Raw genomic sequence first — 20945 nt, 5'->3', positions numbered from 1 at the left:
CAAGATTCTCTCTCTCCTTTTCCTCCTTCTCTCATTTGTTTTATCAGTGTGTCTGTTTCGAATGCAGCAACTGTAAAAGTTTGACCAGTTAAATGTATATTAACAGATACTTTTGGGCCTGGGTAATATATTTATGTTGTACGGCAAATATTCACAGTAAACCTCAAATATAAAAAAGGGGGGGATGGGTTGTGGTCAACTGTATTTACCTTACAAATCAAAATTCCCTGACCTTGACTAAACCGTGTTAGACTTGCATGCCTGTATTGTTACCTGTAGTACGGCTTTAGTGCAGTGAGGGAGAAACTTTGACTCTGAAACGCACTGTGGTGCGAAGCGAAAATGAAGCGTTTCACGTTGGGCTCAGCAGGGTCCCGTTTGTAAAGTGAGTAGGTGATGATGACCCCATTAGGTCGTGCAGGGGGTTCCCACTGCACCATAATGCTGAATGGCCCTAGGGCCTGCAGTCTGGGGGGAGCCACACCAGAGGGCGCTGAAGGCTGTGTTCTTTCCACCGCCGGCAGACTGGTAGCAGCACCCTGACTGTTATTGGCAGTGATGATGTAGCTGTACTCGACACTGGGGAGTAAGGTGAAGTCGTGGTAACGGGTGTCCATGCCAGTATATATAAGGCTCCCATTTCGACGGAGCTCATACCCTATGATCACTCCATTTGGCTGGACAGGCTCTCTCCATGTGACTTCAACTGATTCAGGGCCTGTGACTTTAAGAGTAGGAGTGGGCATCCCTGAGGGCGGTGCTTCTCTGGTCTGGATTGGAATGGGTGAACTTGCAGTGCAGCCCCCATTGGTGCAGGCCGTCAAGACGAGGCTGTAGGAAATGTGGGGCTGTAGATCCAAAACCAGCACACTTGACCGTTTCCCACGGTAGACCTCCTCATTGTTAATTTTGAGAATATACATTACAATCTCACCATTCTGGATGGATGAAACAGTCCACGACACATTGAATGAATAGGAAGTGACATCAGACACCATAGGTGGCTCCACGTTAGCAGGGGCGGCTTCTAACGTCCTGATCTGCTTCGGCTCACTGGTAACACACCCAGCCACAGTGCAGGCAATGACTGCGTAACTGTAGAGAGTGTATGCGGTTAAATCCACATCAGTGTAGTTGAACACGCTCGAGTCGAAGCTGAAATGGAAGCCAACGTTGTCCCTCTGAATCCTGTACGTCAGAAGAACACCATTGGGCTCCAAAGGAGGTGTCCAAGCTACAAAGACTTCGTTAGGCTTGCCCTCTATATGACGGACAACCGGAGGAGCCAATCCTCTAGGAGGAGCTTGTTTGGTGTGAACCGTGAGCCAGGGGCTATTGGTATATCCTGCCGCATTGGAAACACGCACACGAAACTTGTACCTGCTCCAGGGCAGAAGGCCAGACATATTATATGAGAAGCTGTTAGCCTGGGTGTCGTTCTGGATAAAAACAATCTTGGCTCTCAACGAGTCATCTTCATCACTCCGTACCCTGCCATCCTCCACACTTACAGCCAGAACCTGGTACTGCAAGATCCTGCCATTGGGCTGGGCAGGTGGAGACCAACGGAGCTCCACGCTGCGGGATTGGACCTGCTGTACCATAGGAGCTGGTTGAGAAGACGGGGCGGCCTCTTCGGTGGTTACGCGTTGAGGTGCGGACCTCGTGCAGCCTGTTTCAGTGCAAGCTTCGAGAACGAGCGTGTACACCGTGTACGGTTCCAGACGGCGGAACAGGAACTGACGTGCAAGGCCGCTGAACTCCAAGTTGTCCTCATTGAAGATGTTGTACATCTGTGGATATAAATATGTTAATTGATGACAGATTCTGGAGCGTGATACTGCAATGTTACCATCATTGTGGGTAGCATACTTTAATGACCCCATTTGGAGAGGCTGGTTCAGCCCACTGTAGCAGCAGTGCTCGACCATGTTCTCTCTTCTCCACGCTGAAGTTAGCCAGGCCACTTGGAGAGGCTTCAAGGGTCCGAACAGTGGTCCAAGGACTAGACACCTGACCTGCTCCATTAACTGCCTCTAAACGTACATTATATGTGGTGTACGGCTCCAACCCAAACACATGAGCCTGAAAAATTTTACCCTACAACACAAACACATAAATATATTGTTAGTATATGTTATTCACATAGCAATATTACTATTATTATTGATACAAATAATAATAAATATAGAAATGACATTTTATATTATTATTATTACTTTTAATAAATAACTATTACTATTAGTATTACTCCTACTATTATTGTAAATGTTGTTTTTTTTCCCCTTGAAAATAAAATTTAATTTGACCAGAAAAAAACAACAACACATAATTCTTACCATCAACAGTAAAACTACAGCATCCCTCAGTAACATCCCTACACAGATTGTACACCACAATCCATTACATCGCTGGGAGGCACTGAAGCATTTAAAACGCTACCTTTTTACGTGGTTGAAAAATTGAGAACATTTGGACTATAAACCAGCAAACATATGCACATTGTCAATAGAGACAGCTGTTTCATTTCACTTTATTTCAGCACAGAGACTTATATCCTGCCCCTAGATGGCAATGCTATCAAACACTTTCCTAAACATGGGCACCAAGACATTAACAAGCAGGCGCTCGCTCATCCAGGATACTCAAGGCAGCCATTAAAAAGCGACTAAGAGAATTGATTTTTGTTATAGATTTCCAAATAAATGTTTATGGCACAGATCCCTAAAATGGGAAGTGTTTAAGTTTTGATTAAGAGAATTGGTTATGCTGCCTTTTGGGTATGCACAGATCCACCATTCATAAAATGATTAAATTCTCAGCATAACAGAATTATATTTCTTATTTTAAAAAAAGAGTGTGTCAGGTGTTTAAACTACTATAAACACGCACGCACGTACACACACACACACACACACATATATAAAAAACATAAAAAACAATACAAACAACATTTTATATTAAGAGCCATTGAATATATTTGGCAGTTATTTAGTTATTGGCAGTTATTGGCAGTTTTTAACATTGACACAAAAAAAAATGTGCATTGTTAAATCTGTAATGCATGGCTTCTTTATGGAAACCAAAGCAGTCAGGCTTCTTCTTCAAGACAAAAGCACCGAATTCAGACTTCTTGTAATTGAGGCAGAAAGAGGCCTCGCTATTTAAACATTAAAGAGGTATCAGAGTCAGAAGCACATTTAGTGTTAGCTCAGGGAATCAGTCATTTGTAAAGGGGAAAGAAGCCTTTTAAAGCCCTTTTTCTTTTTCCTCTTTTCCTCTTTCAACTGAGCACAGGTCTCCCTTGTCTCATCAGCTGCTTACATATGTGTTATTTCCTGTGACAGCGCTGGGGGCTGCTTGGGCCAGGGGATGATTTTAATTAAGAATAACCATGTGGATTTGTCACAACAATTATGCTGATTAGATGAAAGTGGAGATTCCTGACCCTTCAAAGGTGTGGGACTGCTTCATTTGCATACAGTAGACATACTGTCCCGGCCTGCCACTGCTGACTTCAGCCTGAGCTAGATTTTATTAGTATCATGCTAACAGCTACAGAACCCGGGAAATGCCTCATCAAAAAGCATCAAATGGAGCTTTTGGCAAAGTTGAGCCTTTGGGCATGTTTTAAGTAACCTGCATTCATAATCTGTCAGAGGGTTTTAGACAGATAAAATGATGCAATGATGCATTTTCTTATAAAACATTATCATTCATCTCTGAATACCCCTCATTGTCTATTTATTTTTTTATACACACATAGAATATAGTGCAAATCTTCAAATGAAAATTCTGTCATCACTTACTTTCTTCTGTGGAACACAAAAGGAGATATTTTAAAGAATGTTTTAACTGTTTTTATCCATACATTGAAAGTCAGTGGGGTCCAAAGACTTCCATTATAACCCCCCCTCCCCATACAGGTTTAGATCGACATGAGCAAATGATGACAGAATTTTCATGTTTGGTGAACTATCTCTTTAATATCACCATTGCTCCATTCCTTCACACACTTTAGCTTAACTGTTGAGAGGGTCTAGAGACTTTAGAGCATCCTTTCAAAACATCCACCCTTTTGCTCTGTAGTACTAATAACAGCACCCAGTTCCTGAGATGCCTTGACACTATTAATTATTTGTGGTTTAGATGTAAAGTTCTGTTCAACCCAAGCCTCAATCAGACAGAGGGCTCTTGAATCACTCAGCTGTTCTTCAGACTGGGCTGGTGTCTGATGAAGCAAACCCTTCATGCATGCAAACACACATATACAGAAACAGAGGAAAGTACCGTTTACCTCCTCTGATTGTGGCTGAGTATGCATGACAATCAGAACCGTGAATGATGGAAGCCCTATTAAGAAAATAAAAATGAAAGCACACACAGTCAAGTGCCACTAACTTTTGATTTTTTACATCAGAAATTAGATTTAAAAGACACTCCCAGAGTGTTTACTTTACATACCCAAAAGCAAATTTTAGCCAATATAAAAGCAGAATTTTTATTGTTACGGTACTCTATATTAAGTACTTTTATTTTTTAAATACTTTTTTAACTTGAAATACTAGGTAGGGCTACACAAATTTTCAACTCCTTAAATATATATATATATATTAGTGCTGTCAAAATGTTTTCAGTTTAATGTGTTAAAAAAAATTCACACAATTAACGCAGCATCTGTTTTTTTTCTGTCATCCTTTGGCTAGCGTTACATAATATGATCACGCTCTTATTCATGCAAATGCTTTTAAACCATTAAAGCGGGACAAGTCAAAAGAGAATGCGCTGTCTGTGAATGTCCTGTCTTTGTGGCATACACGACGCACAGAAAGACACATTTTGTAGAGTATTCTCATAAGAGCAGTCTTGAATGAGTTAAATAACATCTTAAATGAACTTAAAGAGTTGTGAGAAAATGTCCACGTCATGTACAGCAGCGACAGATCTTAAAGTGACAGCAGCCTAATAAACACGTTCTTTGATGTTAATCAAAGAACAAAGGCAACAGAGAAAATTGTAGCTTTAATAATTATTCATCTATATTTAATTTATAATTTATGCAGTTAAGACTGTAAAGTGTTTGATAACTTTATTCAATTTTAGCCAAAGTTTATTAGGCCACAGGTAAATATGACATTTATTATAATGAGTTTATGTGAAGATTGTTTTAAGTTCACTTAAATTAAGTTTTTTATTTTAAAGCCTAATAAATGTTGATTATACATATAATTAGTCTATCATTAATGTTTTTAAAAAATCAGTTTCATAGAGACGTCAGTAGCAGTATTAGTATCAGTGATACTGGCCTTCATTCATAAAAAGCCTTTAAAATATTTAAAATATACTGTCTTATGTTGTTTCTACATTCATTTGGAGAGTAACTGTGAAATTATTACACATTTCTTGCAGAGGAAACGATGGGGGGAACATTCAAACTCACATTCTCACTTATGAACACCATGTACAGCTTAATTTATTTTTTAAAAAGCATGTCAAAACCACCAGGCTATGACTCTAACACCTTAACATTATTGAATTTTTAAGTTATAGTCATAAATTGGTCAGAACATTATGTCATCGGCCTGATCTGAAACTTTAAATGAGAATAAAACTTGCAAAAGCTCTGAGGAATCCATAATCAAAAACCGCAGACCATGGGGAGTTCCCTTTTGTTTGTCCTTTCAGCAAATGAGTTTGGGTTCAACAAGGGCCCAAACGAGCTGCTCGGGGTTCTGCTCGGATCATTCTGCTCCACTTCAACAGTGTGTAAACGAGTCTACACAAAGACATGGTCCAACGCTCCACCATCATGTTTATGCACTCTTCACTGTGTTCTTAATGATAAACTAACAGATTGTAAACATGCTGCCAGAGTTTCAACCCAAACCCCCCCCTCCTAATTTTTTTTCTGTGCATTTTTTAAACAATGTCCTTCATGTTAGAGTGGTTACAGGCAGCAGAAGGACATCATTAGAGCCATGGTTAAACTGTAATTTACACCATTAGGAAGGCAGGAGCAATTTTTATTGCCTAGTAAATTTCAGCTCTGAAATATTTGGACCATATGGCTCAATTTGTGTAATAACCTTAATTTCTTGCACCCTTCAGGTCCGCCAGCATCTCCGCTTGCCACTCCGACAGAGTCAGGCTTCTGTGCGCAAAAGGCGAAGCGTCTATAGAGTGGCGGTGGAGATTAATAAGGTGTCACGTCCTGTTTGGGTGAAGGCATTGGAACAGCAGCCAGATGGTATCTCTGCAAATGACTGTCAGGGGTCCTGATCTAATCAATAGGATGTATTAATACATCTCCCATCGCTGGGGTTCTCATGGGGCTGCTGAGCAACATCTGGAAAGATCAGGAGGGGGAGAGAGAGCAAGAGAGGCAGAGAGAGCGGTGGAAGGTATGTAGAGAAAGCAGAGGAAAAAGGCGATAGCGTTGAGAGTGTGAGAGCGAAAAAGACGAAGAGGGAAAGAAAGGGAGGAATGGATGGGACGGGTCTGGTGCTGGCTGTGACTGGGCCTGCCTAATCTCTCATGTAGGCTTGATAAGTGTTCGGTAATGAGGGGCGTCTGCACACATGGTGAGGGAGGAAGCTTTTGGCGGCTCAGACCGCCTGCGCTCCGTAGCCTCATTCAGTCCCGCCGCCATGACGTCCACATTAATCACACGCACTGGCACGAGGTACGGCACACAGCACAGCCAGGGATCAATAGCAGCCCCACCCACCCCAAAAAAAGAAGGATGAGCATGCTCAGACCACAGAAGACCACAAGCTCTCCTCTCTGCTGAAGAGCTACTGAACAGCATTGCACCATCTGCTCCAAGATCTGACTCGTCTCCACATCATACGTGTCTAAGCAATGATTGCTAAAGCTTAATCAAACATCTAGCACAAAAGTCTCTTTTGATTGATTGAAACCTACAGCATGTTTACTGGTCAGGGCTCAACGAGGATGACCCTAGCAATGTTACAATCACAGCATAAACATAACATTTGGTTTTAATCCTATAAAGGATATATTTGATACACACATTTCTAAGGCCTCTAAAATTATTGAGATGATCAGATCTTGCTAAAAACCTGTTGTACACAATCTACTACATGCCATCTGTCGTCTTTTTTTAGCAAGTAAAAGGCATTTTAGTATAATTCTAATAACGTCCTGCGTCGTGGTACATTTTTTATTTATTTATTTATTTTTGGCTGTGAAATCTTTACAGATTTTTATGAAGTTAACATAAGAATAACTTTTATATTGTTAGTAATATTTCAAGATCAACACTTAAGAAGGTTTACTTCTCTCAATGATCATTGTATTGCAGTGCATTATGTTTTGCCCCCCACAATAAAAACTAGAGCTTTTATAATAAAACTAAGCATTTAAATTATATCTCACTAAGACATATTATATTGTATACATTTTATTTAAGTATTCTGGTATACTGCTATAAAGATCTAATTGAGTTTCACAAGTTATAAGAAGTTCACCTTCCTTTTAACCATATAAATATCATATTTTTGCAAAAATATTTTTTTAAAAAAAAGTCGAGTATGAGCTCCATATTCTCCTATATCATACGTATGCAGGGCCGGTTCTAGACATTAGGAGGCCCTAGGCAAAATTCATGTTGGAGGCCCCCCACCCCCAATAAAAAAAACACTTGAAACAAATATGATTCCTAACCTTTTTATTTATACAACATTTCATTTTAAAAGCAGTATATTTTTACTTACACAGTACATAAGTTTGGACACATTACTATTTTTAATGTTTTTGAAAGAAGTCTCTTATGCTCATCAAGCCTGGATTTTGATCAAAAATACAGAAAAATAATATAGTGAAATATTATTAAAATTTTAAATAATGGTTTTCTATTTTACTATACTTTATATTTCTGTGATGCAAAGCTGAATATAGTGTCAGGTGATCCTTCAGAAAACTTTATAATATTCTGATTTATTATCAAATGTTAGAAATGGTGCTTAAAGGAGAAGTTCACTTTTAAAATATAAATTCTGTCATCATATACTCACCCTCATGTTGTTTCAAACCTGTATGAATTTCTTTCTTCTGCTGAACACAAAGGGAGATATTTAGAAGAATGTCAGTAACCAGACAGTATTTGGGTCCCATTGACTTCCATAGTAGGAAAAAAAATATACTATGGAAGTCAATGGGACCTAAAAACTGTCTGGTTACTGACATTCTTCTAAATATCTCCCTTTGTGTTCAGCAGAAGAAAGAAATTTATACAGGTTTGAAACAACATGACGGTGAGTATATGATGACAGAATTTTCATTTTAAAAGTGAACTTCTCCTTTAATATTTATTTTATAACCTGTGATACTTTTTTTCAGGATTTTTGATTATTAAAAAGTTGTTTTAAAAAAGTCTTCACTATCACTTTTTATATATTTAACACATCCTTGCTGAATATTCCTGTTTTTTTCTGTATTTTTGATCAAATAAATGCAGGCTTGTAGAGCATAATAATAAACTTAAAGGTAATCTCTTTTTTGTTTAATGAAGATGTTATTGTTGTTGTTGTTATTTTGCGGTTTTATTCAATTTATTCACAGTTCCAGAATCCCACTTCAGTAGATGAGCATAAGTGCTTTTATATTGCATTGCTACCTTAAATATGCTATACACAAATCAAGTGGAAGAGAAAGACACGATCGCTACTGAGCAGAAAAAAATATATAAACTGATATTATTGGCGTAATGTCAGGGTATAATCTAATCATCAGCAGAATTTAGAAGATAGACCCATAGATATGAGATCCTTTATTTGAAACATTTAAAAATGTTGTAGTGTGTTGGCTTTTTAACTTAGAATACAGACGTCTTGTCTTTTAATTTTGTAGCTTTTTTACTAGTCAGCTCCCGACGCGATGTTATTCATTGTACGCGCAAATTCAAAGCGTCGCGTCTGGGCACGTTAATGACGCTCGCGCTCTTTTAAACTCGTAATAAAGCGGTGAATGATTTTTCCAGAAATGACGCTGATCTACAGTACAAGTTTATATTTAGAATACATTGCAATCACTCCAAAATAGATGACGACAACTCACACACCTGCATTATGAGCTGTGCTTCTTTGTGTGCTTATTAGGCTTTTGCCTCGCAGCACCTGATGGATGCGTTCGTTACACATACTTTCAGAAGCCGGCACCCGCTTTGTAACGGACACATTCATTGGTTTAACTGCAGTAATGTAACAGTCTATGGTTAAGATAAACATCGTCACTATTTTTAGTTAATTAATAAATATTGAAATAAATTGTAGATGGGACATTTGTAATTTTTTTTTTCTTTTTTTTTTTTTTTTTTCTGTCTGGGCCCCATCCCGCCAATCGGGCCCTAGGCACGTGCCTAGTTTGCCTTTGCGTTAATCCGGCTCTGTACGTATGTATAAAATATGATATAATTTATTAATTTATAATTTTGAATATAGATACATTATTAAAGCGTCGCTATGCATCGCTATGCAGTTTTGGTAATTTCTTCGCTGTTTTCTCGCTTTTTGCTTGCGGGTTTCTCTATAGAGCTCCCCCTACAGCTTCAGAATAGAGAATAGAACTCGTTGGCGACCCTCCCCCTCCCATCTTCTCCCTCTGGTCATGAGATTAGATAGTGTATGTGTGCAGTGCCGTAAAACAATTTGTTACATCGCGAGACCTGATATCATGCGATACTTCCTGCCGGCCCAAAGTTGCAAGGGTGGTTTTTCCGCTCACAGGCGCTGGGGGGTGCGAGAAGACCACCACTCAACCTGAAAAAAGTCATATAACCGTTCCAAAGACTCCGAAGCTGTTCAGTTAAGGTCAATTAAGCTAAAAAACCTGCATAGTTCCCCTTTAATTTTACATTGTCATGATTTATCTGTGTTTGTTTTGGTTTTGGATAGGTTAAGTTTTCAGTTTGTTTCCTTAGTTACTCATTGTTTGATTATCTGTCGCACCTGAAGTTCATTTCGTTAATTAGTTTGCTCTTGTATTTAAGGCCTGTGCAACTTTCAGTTCATTGTCTGTCCTCATCAATATTCGGTTGGTTGTTCTGTTCACGGTCCTTCATTTCACGTGTTGGGAGTGTTTTGTTTCTTTGAGTTTGTTTCTAATAAAAGTAGCTGCTGCTTCTAGATCCTGCCAACTTTTCTTTATTGCTGCAACCAGCACACGAAACCTACATACATAAAATTTCCAGCTATTATTGCATATTGTAAACCAATTATTTGTTTAAAGACAAACAATAATATAATACATTATATTAAAAAAAAAATTAATATATAATTTTTTTAATATATTTCTAGTTGAGTTTTTTTTCTATTGTTAGACTGAAAAAGTGCACACACTAGCAGCAATGACTACTTTTTTTTTCCTTGCATGATCCTTTTATTTTATTGTTTATTTAAACAATAAGTTTATTTTGTTTATTTGGATCTCCATTAGCCACTACCTAGGTAGTGCCTACTCTTCCTGGGGTCCAAAAATGTATTCCAAATATCAACAATTTACTATATATTAAACTATGGTTTGAATTTAAATTTAGAATTTGATCCAAACTAATTGTTTTTTGTCAAATTTAGAGCCAACTTAGGCCACATCCATACGAAGCCAGAGCTTTCCCTATCCGATATTTTTTTTCCCTGTTCAAAAAAAAAAAATCCGTAAACACGGCGTCATCTCAAGAAATATCTGCGTACACACGAAACCACTGAAACCGACTCAAAACGATGTAGTATACATGTCAGACCAGTATGTGGCGCTGTAATTCTGCCACAGACATACACTAAAAACGGAGAAGAAGACTTAAAGCATGCGCATAAACCTTACGCGCTGTATACAACAATAATATTAGGCACAGTAGCTTCTTTTTTTCTTTTTTAATCAAGAACTTTGTTGAACAATATGAAAAACCATAAATGTAGTTGCTGTGACTTAACGGTGTCTGACTAGTTGACACTTGGTGTGATGACATCATCGTTTCACAAAATGTACGGATTGGCCGTACACACGAAAACGCAAGGGCTGCGTTTTCAGATTTATCCACCTTGGGACCCGGTTTCAAAAAATAGCGGTTTCAGTCTCTGAAAACACCGGATCCGTGTGGACGAAACGCCAATACGATAAAAAATGTATACGTATACAGCGAAACGCGTCTCCGTGTGGACGGGCCCTTATTATTCCATACCCACTTTACAACTAATTGTAATTCCTCATCCAAAGCAGTAGACAATTGCTCAATTGATTTTGCAAGTAAATACAATGTTATATCATCTGCATACATGACTGTCCGTGCACACTATAAAGCAAGAGGAAGATCATTGGAAAAAAATAGAACTTGCACGATCCTTCATTCTCAGACATAAAAACAAATTCACTCCACCAGAGAACATTAACCCGTAGCCACTCAACAGTTGGCAACAGCTAAATCAATATGATGCCCCACTGCAGGCCAAGTATTGACATGGCAGGCGGACAGCTGATATAGCACAAAGTCAGTGTCCAAAAAAAGATTCTGCAGGATCGATGGATTATAAATGTAGCCGTGAGAAATTGCACTAATACCCACACTACAATTTCCCCGTGGCAGGGGTTACGTGATTGGACAGTGTCTTCAGCAGATGAACATGGGAAAACTCAGGGCAGTACGGGTAAATGAAGCTTTATATTCTAAAGTCCTTACTTTTAAAACTAAACAAAATTAGCCTAGTTTGTGATGAATATGAAAAACAAACAAAAAATCATGGTATTACATATTATCAGCAAATAAAATTAATCATTACACATAGCAAATGCACATTTAGCTACTTTAAAATAATAGTTTGATATTTGGTGCTGTTTGGCTACTGACCAAATACATTTATGATGAATGCTCATTTTAATATCTAGAAATCAAAAACAGAAAATCAAGCAGCTTTAATAAGTAAAAGAACATTATATTTATTCCCAAAAATATATTATTTTCAAATTTACTGACGGTTTTGTTTTTTAATCGTAAGATATATTCTAAAATGAGTAAAAATGTACAATTTGCAAAATGATAAATTTGCATCAGCCATTAGGAGGCCAGGGTCATAACTCAATAGGGCTGAGGACACATGGAAAATTAATTACAAGCTGATTAACTGCAAACTGACGTCACACGTTCGCCACTGAAGCCGACCTCTGGAGGTCAAGAAAACCTGAAAGGACTGCCAAGAGAATAGAAGCGGAACTGTAAATTACTCTCGAAGAAAAGAGGGGTGCTGATAAAAGGCCTATCCTGGGTGACGTTCATTAATTGCTATCAAAATAATTAATTTGTCTATTAGGCAAGCATCTATCTGGCGCTCTGTGGGAGAAGCTGAACTCCTCAGTGGGTTCTGGATTTCTTCCCCTATGGTGTTGCTGCTATCAGGGGGCAAGCTGGCTCTGTTCACACTTGTTTTGAACAGGAGCTCAAGCTGAAGCCTTTAATTTGGCCGTGATGCAGTTGTGAGCATCTGCGAGGAAAGCAGCACACTATTTTTCCTCTGTGTCAAACACGAGAACGCCATGAATCACAGCGGCTACTTTTATAGGTGGAGACATCAGCGGATGAGGAATCTGTTTAAACATGCAAGCAATGGGCTGATCACTGATGGATGATCTCAGACAGATGCTGATGCTGGAGAATGAAAAACTTCAGGTGTTGAAGCTGAACTGAGAACTGGAATCCGTTGCAACCAAAAACACAACAATGGGTCAATACACACTTAAAGAAGGAAGTAAAAAACAAAACAAAAAAATAATATAAGAAAATAATATAACTAAGTAATCAAATATAATTTCAGTTAGAAAAGATTTAACCGAAAGCCTTGAACTGTGTTTTCAGACTAGGGTGTTTTCTTAAAGGACAGGTTGGGGCAAGAAGTTTAAGCAGGTTTAAGAAGTTGCAAGTTGTCCACAAGTGATATAAATGTTTATGAATTTACAACAATTGAGAGTTTATAAGATTTTCTCAAGAATTTACTGTCACACAATCCTTCATTTGTCTTTGTTTCTTTTCTTTTTTTTGCATCAGTTATGGGTCTTTGCTCAATAAAAAAACAATTAGCCCAGTCTCCCCTTTATTGTCTTGTAATATATACTTATTTGTTTCAGAAAGAAGTACTACTTGATACTAGATAGCATTATATCTGTGCAACTTCTCTCAGAAATTGTCGATTGATAATAATCACCGATAATAGTTTATTTGATTCTGGTCTCTCTCTGATAAAAAAAAGTGTTGCCTCTTCATTTGATAGATTTGTGCAAAATCTTTTTGTGGGCTCTATTTCATGGCCCATTACTCATTTGTCTTGCTTCTTTGCACATGGAACATTTATAACTTATCACACAGTGTAGAGACAGAATACCAAAAATGTATGGAAGAAAAGAGTATTACCAGAACTGTGAGAGCAGTAACAGTTGTGGAGTTAAACGTAGGATCGTTGGGTAGTTTCTGGTACACCACTTTGTACTTGAGGATCACTCCGTTTGGTATGCTAGGTTGGGTCCAGCTCAGCAGAAGAGAGTAGGCACTAGCCGGGCGGGCCGAGGGTGCGTCAAGGCCCTGTGGTTCTGTCTCCAGTGTGCGGACAGAGGTCCATGAACTGGAAACGGAACCTTTAGAGTTCACAGCAGTGACTCTGTATTCATATTCGCTGAACGGTAGAAGGGAGTCTGAAGCATCAATGAACTCTAGAGGACCTTCGGTCCAGATGAACACCAGCAGCTCCTCCTGAGTTCCAATTGGTTGTCTAGAGGGAATATAGTTTAGATCACATGAAAAATCAGAAATACTTTATTTACCATAGAATGAACGACAACAAGAACTTGACAAAACGGCTACTTCAAAGACCCTCAAAATTGACTCCAGTTAAAAATGAGGCCCAAAAACAAACAAATCCAGTGGGGGTGGCAGAGGAAGGATGCCGAGATGAGGAAGAGCACACAGAGGAGGTGAGGAGCAGGAGCAGAGCTCTGGGCTTTGCTCAAGCTTCGTTAATTCCTCCACATTAGAGGCCTGGCTTCCATGCTGCTGGAGAAAATGACATTCACCGCTCTAATGTGGCCCCTGCCGGCCCCGCTCGCACCGCAACGGCCTAATCTCACCCACCGCATTAAAATAAAGCCAAACAGAGACTGGCAGGGGAGAAGAACGTCTCACACCATGGTGCTAAACTACAGCACACAGCTGCGATCAGCAGTCTGTTCCACACACATACCGACACTGCATCTGGAACACAAGATTGTATTAGGCTTTTTGTTTTTCATACATTTGGGTTGATAAATACACGTTTGGTCATGGCCACAAGATCATTTTGTCGAGGTAATGATCAAAAATGATCTAACAATGCAATAAAGTCGTGGCCTCGAGATCCTATCTTTTTCTTGTGGCCGCGAATCCTTATGTTGAATTATGTCGATGCTTCTATTGTCTCAGTCTCACCTGCATCTTCAACATGTACTGCATGCATTCAATCTGAACACGGATGTATTCTTAGGAACTGATTTACAAAAATTCTGTATAGCAGTCAAGGACTCTTCCAGGTAATACCTAATTCTCCTGTGTAATATAAGTTAAAAGTGTGGAGGACAAACATCCCTGAGGAGGGGACACTCACTTCACAATCTCAGATAACCTCCAATGAGCTGAATACATATACAATAGCACATTAAACCGATTACATTTAGCGCAGCGCTGATCGCCGGTATTAAGATGAGCAGATAGAATAATACACCAAGTCCTTTAAGCCACGAGTGAATTCACTGCCCCCTGAATGTGATGTATTTGCCAGAGTTTATCCCGCTCCCAAATCAGAGCCAAGATGAAATCCAGTCATGCGTTCGTCGGAATGCCCCGGCATCTGTGGCTATGCTAATGATATTTTCTTAAGATTTATGCGGGCTTAGACTGATCTGACCTTGCATATGAATGACACTGGTCAACAGCCGTGCTGCCCTTGACTAAAACCTTACACTGTCGCTAACACACACACACACAATCGCACACTCAAGTAGATGCTATAAACACTGTTTTCGCAGCCATCCTTAGAGCGAAAACATTGGAAAGACGTCTCAATTTATGGTTTAATCTGATCATTGTCTGGAATCCTTCAAGTCAAAACCTGAATGGTTTAAATTGCCGTTCATGATGTGGGGCAATAAAGGTTCGAGCACGGCCGGCTGTGTTGTTTCCGACCATAAGGGCAATGTTGGCAGCGTAATGATAGAGTTGGCTACTCCCCGGCACATCGCTCCCTGTTCTCCTTGAAGGATTCCTCTGTAACAGCAGAGCAAAGCATTCTGATGTGATCGTGCCATGTCAGTCTTAGCTTTATTCCCACTGTGCGGGGTGCAAGCATCATGGCATTCTGTTTCATATTGCTCTCAAACGGCTCTGAATGTGCCTGGAATAATCAAAGTCAGCAGGGCAATGTCATCTTCCATTTAGAGCTGCCGATCAGCCTCTCTCTCTCCTTCTCTCTCTCTTTCCTGTGCTCAGATACCACAGTCACTGATATACAGCTGATATCCACATAAGCACTCCTCACTATTCTGCATTTTCTTGCTGTCAGTTGCACAGGAAGTAGAGAGGAAATGTTGACAAGTGTAACCAGCTGTGATTGGCCTGTTCACCTCAAGGTCACGGCATAATTACTGTTTGTGTTCGTCTACGTTTCCGGCCTTCCTTTCAAACATGCCTTGACATGGACTCACACCTAAACACACACACACACACACACACACACACATTTATTCCCAATGCAACCTCTGCACTGACATTAGCCTGACAGCATCATTTTATGAAAGTGCATTTTCAGCTGAGATTGAGAGTGGAGTGCTAGTTAATAGTACTGGTTAACATGTCCACAAAAGAGCCAAAATATCTGCTCTACAGAGGTCCTAGGCCTGTGTGTTCAACAGTATTCAAGTATTCACACAGTGAACATTATTGTTCCAAATATTTTCTTCCAAACCTCAAAGTCTTCTTCTAGTATGGGGTTTTGAGGATCCCTAGTGGTTAATAATGAATAAAATAAATAAAATAATTAATTAATATATAACTATAAAAATCTACATTGTATTCACAATAAAAAATAATAATAATCAAATGTGATATTGGAATAAGAAGACCAGCATGTTTTGTTGTTTACATGTAAGAGTGAGTGCTTTGTACCTGTATATAAAGTAGTTAGTGATGAGGCCATTGGGTTTGTGTGGCGGACTCCAGTGGACCTCGATAACAGCTGCACCTGCAGCAGTGAGAACTGGAGGGTCCTGAGCTAAAGGCGCAGCCTCAGGGGTCCGAACAGACACCCCCTGTCCTACACCACAACCATCTGCACAAATACATACAAATATTTACATGAAAGCAATGTGCTATACGACACATATGTAGAACTGATGCAACATATCTAAATGAAAATAAAGGAAATAGTCTGAATATGTTTCTTTGAGTTTTTTCCCTGAGTGTAAATGGTAATATTTAGGAACATTAATTGTTTCCAGAGGCGTATATTTCCAAATTGACTGATTGTTGTCTTCACATAAGCTGAAATGTAGTATACAGAACATCCCAATCATATAATTGAATTCTCTTGTCTGACTATTTAAAGTGTTCAGGTTTCATTGGGTAGGAGAATACCTGGCTGACAGGCCTGTACTTGAATGTGGTAGATGGTGTAGGGGTCCAGTCCTTGTAGTAGCATGAAGTGCTCTGGTCCGGCAGGGCGGACGAGGGGCCGCTCAGTGCCTGCATTGAGCAGGATGTTATATTCCAAAGGAGCACTTAAATTATACACACCTAAAGGCAAACGGAAACAGAAAGTCACATTTGCTTGCTTTTACTGATATCAAAGGCCATTGATAGGAAATTCATTACAAGCTCGTTTAAGCAAATCTAAAAATGTAGAAACGTGACACAAATGCAGTGACAAATCACCAAACTGACAAACTAACCAAAGAGATTAGTGATAATCCACCATGAAAACAAAAACACACTCAGCTCACCCTTTCCACAATCGCAATATACAAAGAGCCGTATGTACTTGTAATACAGTGCAAGGACTGACATACAGTGGATCTGACACTTTGGGAAGCTTTGCCCTTGATTCAACATCCTTCTGGCCAAGCAGGCACTTCCCCCAGTTCGTCTATCCCAGCGCTGTCCGAAACACACAGACACGCACACGGTCTTTGGTAATGCATTTGAACTAAAGAATGTAGAGTCCTGGCATCCACGCTTTGTTAATATTCCCATCACTAGCGCCTTTCATAATTTACGGCAACTGGAGGCTGATAGGTTATTCAACATTTATGAGACCTGAGATGTATTCAGAACGGGCTGATTATCTTTACAAATGAAAAAGTTAAATTATTCAACTTCCTTCATTGCCGTCTCCCTGAGCAGATGTAGTCTTTTGCCTGAGACACAAAAACCCGCTGGAATTAGATGGTGCTTTGATCAAAGCATCCTGCCTGAGAAGTTCAATCGCACAGGTCCCTAAGTTCTATTATTTACAACTAATCACTGACTTTGGAGTTTTTGCACTTTCAACTTGAATGAGAGTCTAATAAGAAATAATGGCACAAAGGAAAAGAAAAGGAACATGCTATCAGATCTGATCCATCAAGCACAGGTGCAGCTTAAAACCGTGCCCACTTCTGCATTCGGACTTAACCAAGCGTGAGATATTGTAGTTTGAAGCCATAGATTTTTTCGCTCGCCTCTCTCGAAATGTAAAGTCAATAAAAGATCCGGGCTATGTAAATGTTTTCTCTGGGTATCAGGGCTGTTTAAGGGCTCTTATGGTGTAATTGAGGTTGTTTAAGGGGATCCTCTCACAGGAGAGAGGCATAATGGGGCAATAATAACAAAAGATGGACCATCTGAGGCAGACAATCAGGACCGCTTGAATGTAGCCTGTGAAATCACTCTTGAGTGTGTGAATATGCACGCACACGCTTAAACACCCACCCACCCGCACCTTCTTGAGGGAAAACAAATACAGGCATGCAGATTCGCAGAGATTTGCGACACATGACCAGGTGAATGCATACACACAGATCTGACATGCTAAGGGTTTCTCACACATATGTGAAACAGGTGGGCTGGGTAGTCGGTCTGAGCATGCCACAAGAGCAGTCAGGGATGCTGGGATGAAGTCTATGAACTATCACAGCTCAAACCACAGGGAGAGAGAGTTTGCATTTACTCTCCATGTGGGAGAACACTTGGCCCACATGCACAGTGGGATGTGCAGATGAGCTCGGTGCTGCAGTCTCACAGTGTAAACAGAGTGATTGATTGATCGGTGGAGGCCGGTGGGCTGCAGCCTGCAACAGAAATGATAAGATCATGCAGGACACCACATCAATGACAACTCGCTCTGGATCACTGGGCAAACCTCAGCTCAGAAACGTTGCATGGACCCCCCTCGGAAAATGACTTTTTAGTTACACAGTTTCACACCTTAATAACCTAACTGGGATAATGGTCTCAATAAACCCATAAATAGTAGTGAACAACACTGAATGTAAGGATGGGACATGATTTTGTCCATCGGGAATTGATTGGATCATGCTGTCCTTAAGTCGCCGCTACATGCTTGCTCTTAACAAGAAGTGTAGTTTTCATAGTCACGTTCATACAACTTGCACAAGTCAGTGATAGACAGTAATCAAAAAGGTCCCAGATGATGTGCCCCATGCTCCATTCATTCGTGGCCCTTCAGTTTGACCTATCCTGGACACAATACTTGCAGAAACACCACAATCCACTATAATCTATTATAAATAAATGATTTCAGTATAATACAGAATCAATCAAATATAGCATTTTATTTGTCAGGTAAAAATGTATCATGCCAATTGCATAATTAAACAATAAGAAGCCAATTCAGAAATGCTAAATAAATAACATCAATTGCTCAAAGATGTCAACAGATGCACAAGATACATAATAAGTGGTATATTGTCATTCTTCGTGAACTTTCAACCAGGGTGAAAGGAAAAGGAGTGGGGAAAGGGGGGTTTAGGATGAGTGAGGACAGAATTTGGCAAATGGATTTCTGTGTCCTTGCTTCATGATCTTTTCTTCAGATTAGTACATTTTTTGTTTTATTGCATGTGAGAGCTCTTGTGTTCAGTCTTATCAGGAATTTCGGCCTTACAATCTCATGTGAGTGACAGGTTGGCACGCTCTCGCGGCAGTAATCACGTCATCAGAGAAGAGAAGAGTTGGAGCGGATGTTATTTTGATTAAAGACTACAAGGAGAGCAAAGATAAATCATTTATAATAAATACTGATATATATATATATATATATATATATATACACACACACACACATACTATTATATATGTACATACATATATACATATATTTTTTGAATGAATGCGGTATTTGTCGGGTAAAATGGGGAGGATCTCAATGATTCCGCCAGCAGTAAACAGCATCTGAATAATTTAATAAAAATACTTTGGCAAAAAAATTTGGTAGCATTTTAAAGGTATTTTGGATAGAGACTATGTTTTAGGGATTTTGACTGTTCTATCTCTTTCACTGTTACATAAGCTGTACAGTTTCCTGTAAAAGGTGCATGGGTGGTGATTCTATTCTTCTGAGTACAACCAAGAAAGCTAAATGTCTCTAAATAAATATTAATTAATAAAATATATCTATGTGTGCTGCCGTTTGATTGGGTGCACCGGCATGCACATGATCAGAATTGGTACACGCAATCCAATACCTGAACTTAACCTCAACTCCACAGCAACAGCGGAGAAGGAGAGAATGAATGAGACACGACTGGACAGTGATGGGAGAACACACGCAGGTGAAGGGCGAGCACATCTCAAACAACTCTCCTCTAAATCACACTAGAGGTAGGAAAAGCTGTCACTTAGGTTTGAATGTTAATTGATTGGTGGGACCCATCTACGTCCGGCCCGCACTGATGCATGTACACCACGACCATGTTGGTCTCCTGGTAAATTACACACAACGCCACTCGTAAATTCTTGCCCGCGTGCCGTCACTCTCGCAGGCCCGAGCAGGGATAAATCAGCCATGCTTGAGTGCTAAATAGAGAGGCTGCATAGCGCATTAGGTTGTAAACATTACCTGGGGGTGACCAGGCAACAAAGACGGAGCGAGGGCCGTGGAGGCTGACATTATTCGGAGGAGGAATCCTTTCCGGGGAGGAGACGGGGGTCTGAATGACGTATCTATCACTGAGACTGCTCCCGCCGCTGGTGGTGGCCTCCAACTCGTACACATATCTGCGAAACAAAGATGGATAGGAGATAAATAAGTCAACTGAGAAACTAAATTATGCTATTAGCTTAAAAGTCTCCTGTCACAGAAGTTAAATTTGCCTCTGTTTCAGCGATTCTCCATTTCAGGTGGGAGTCGACGCTGCGTTTAATTATTCATTGTCCGCGAGAGAGGCGGGTGCATTGATTCTGCCATTAAGCCGTGTCTTTCACAGCAAGCATAGTTTTGTTTAAGGGTGTGCGTCTTTCATCAGAGTTCTCAGAATTGAGGCGTAACAAAGCAAATGTTGTTTAAAATCAGGAATGGGAAACCAAGCTGAAGTAATACTAGCAAACAGCAGATATAAAAACCAACAAATAAAGCAAATCAATACAAAAAAAGTGCGGGGGAAATCGAGTCTTTACAATAGAATTACACAAAATCTGGAATTTCGAATGAAGGCGAAAAATTTCCCCACACAGAATTCACTACGGGTTTAATTTACACAGATTTATGCAATGACCAACAGAACTTGGTTTGAAAGTGACTATGACTTTTATACACTTTTGACAGACAATGGACCTTTTTTGCCTGTGGAATTTCACGACTGTGACCACAAATGAGCGAGAGCGCGTGGGCAGTTTAGGAGAGAGTGTGCAGTACAATTTGACA

General features: G+C 39.8%; 1 protein-coding gene across 1 annotated transcript in view; it reads right to left on the bottom strand.

Moving 5' to 3' along the window:
• Window positions 1-20945, bottom strand: part of ush2a (Usher syndrome 2A (autosomal recessive, mild)) — a 209485-nt gene that overhangs the window by 17429 nt on the left and 171111 nt on the right. The window contains exons 58-63 of the mRNA XM_082142594.1: window positions 20142-20299; window positions 16661-16819; window positions 16193-16355; window positions 13415-13769; window positions 1873-2100; window positions 274-1793 (exon numbers count right to left, since the gene is read on the bottom strand). Coding sequence (XP_081998720.1) covers window positions 274-1793; window positions 1873-2100; window positions 13415-13769; window positions 16193-16355; window positions 16661-16819; window positions 20142-20299 — 2583 coding nt within the window. The remainder of the gene's footprint in view (window positions 1-273; window positions 1794-1872; window positions 2101-13414; window positions 13770-16192; window positions 16356-16660; window positions 16820-20141; window positions 20300-20945) is intronic.

This window comes from Leuciscus leuciscus, assembly GCF_965113295.1.
Source record: "Leuciscus leuciscus genome assembly, chromosome: 17".
Classification (NCBI taxonomy): domain Eukaryota; kingdom Metazoa; phylum Chordata; class Actinopteri; order Cypriniformes; family Leuciscidae; genus Leuciscus; species Leuciscus leuciscus.
Note: the sequence above shows the minus strand (reverse complement) of the source record. Positions and strands in the feature narration are given on the sequence as shown.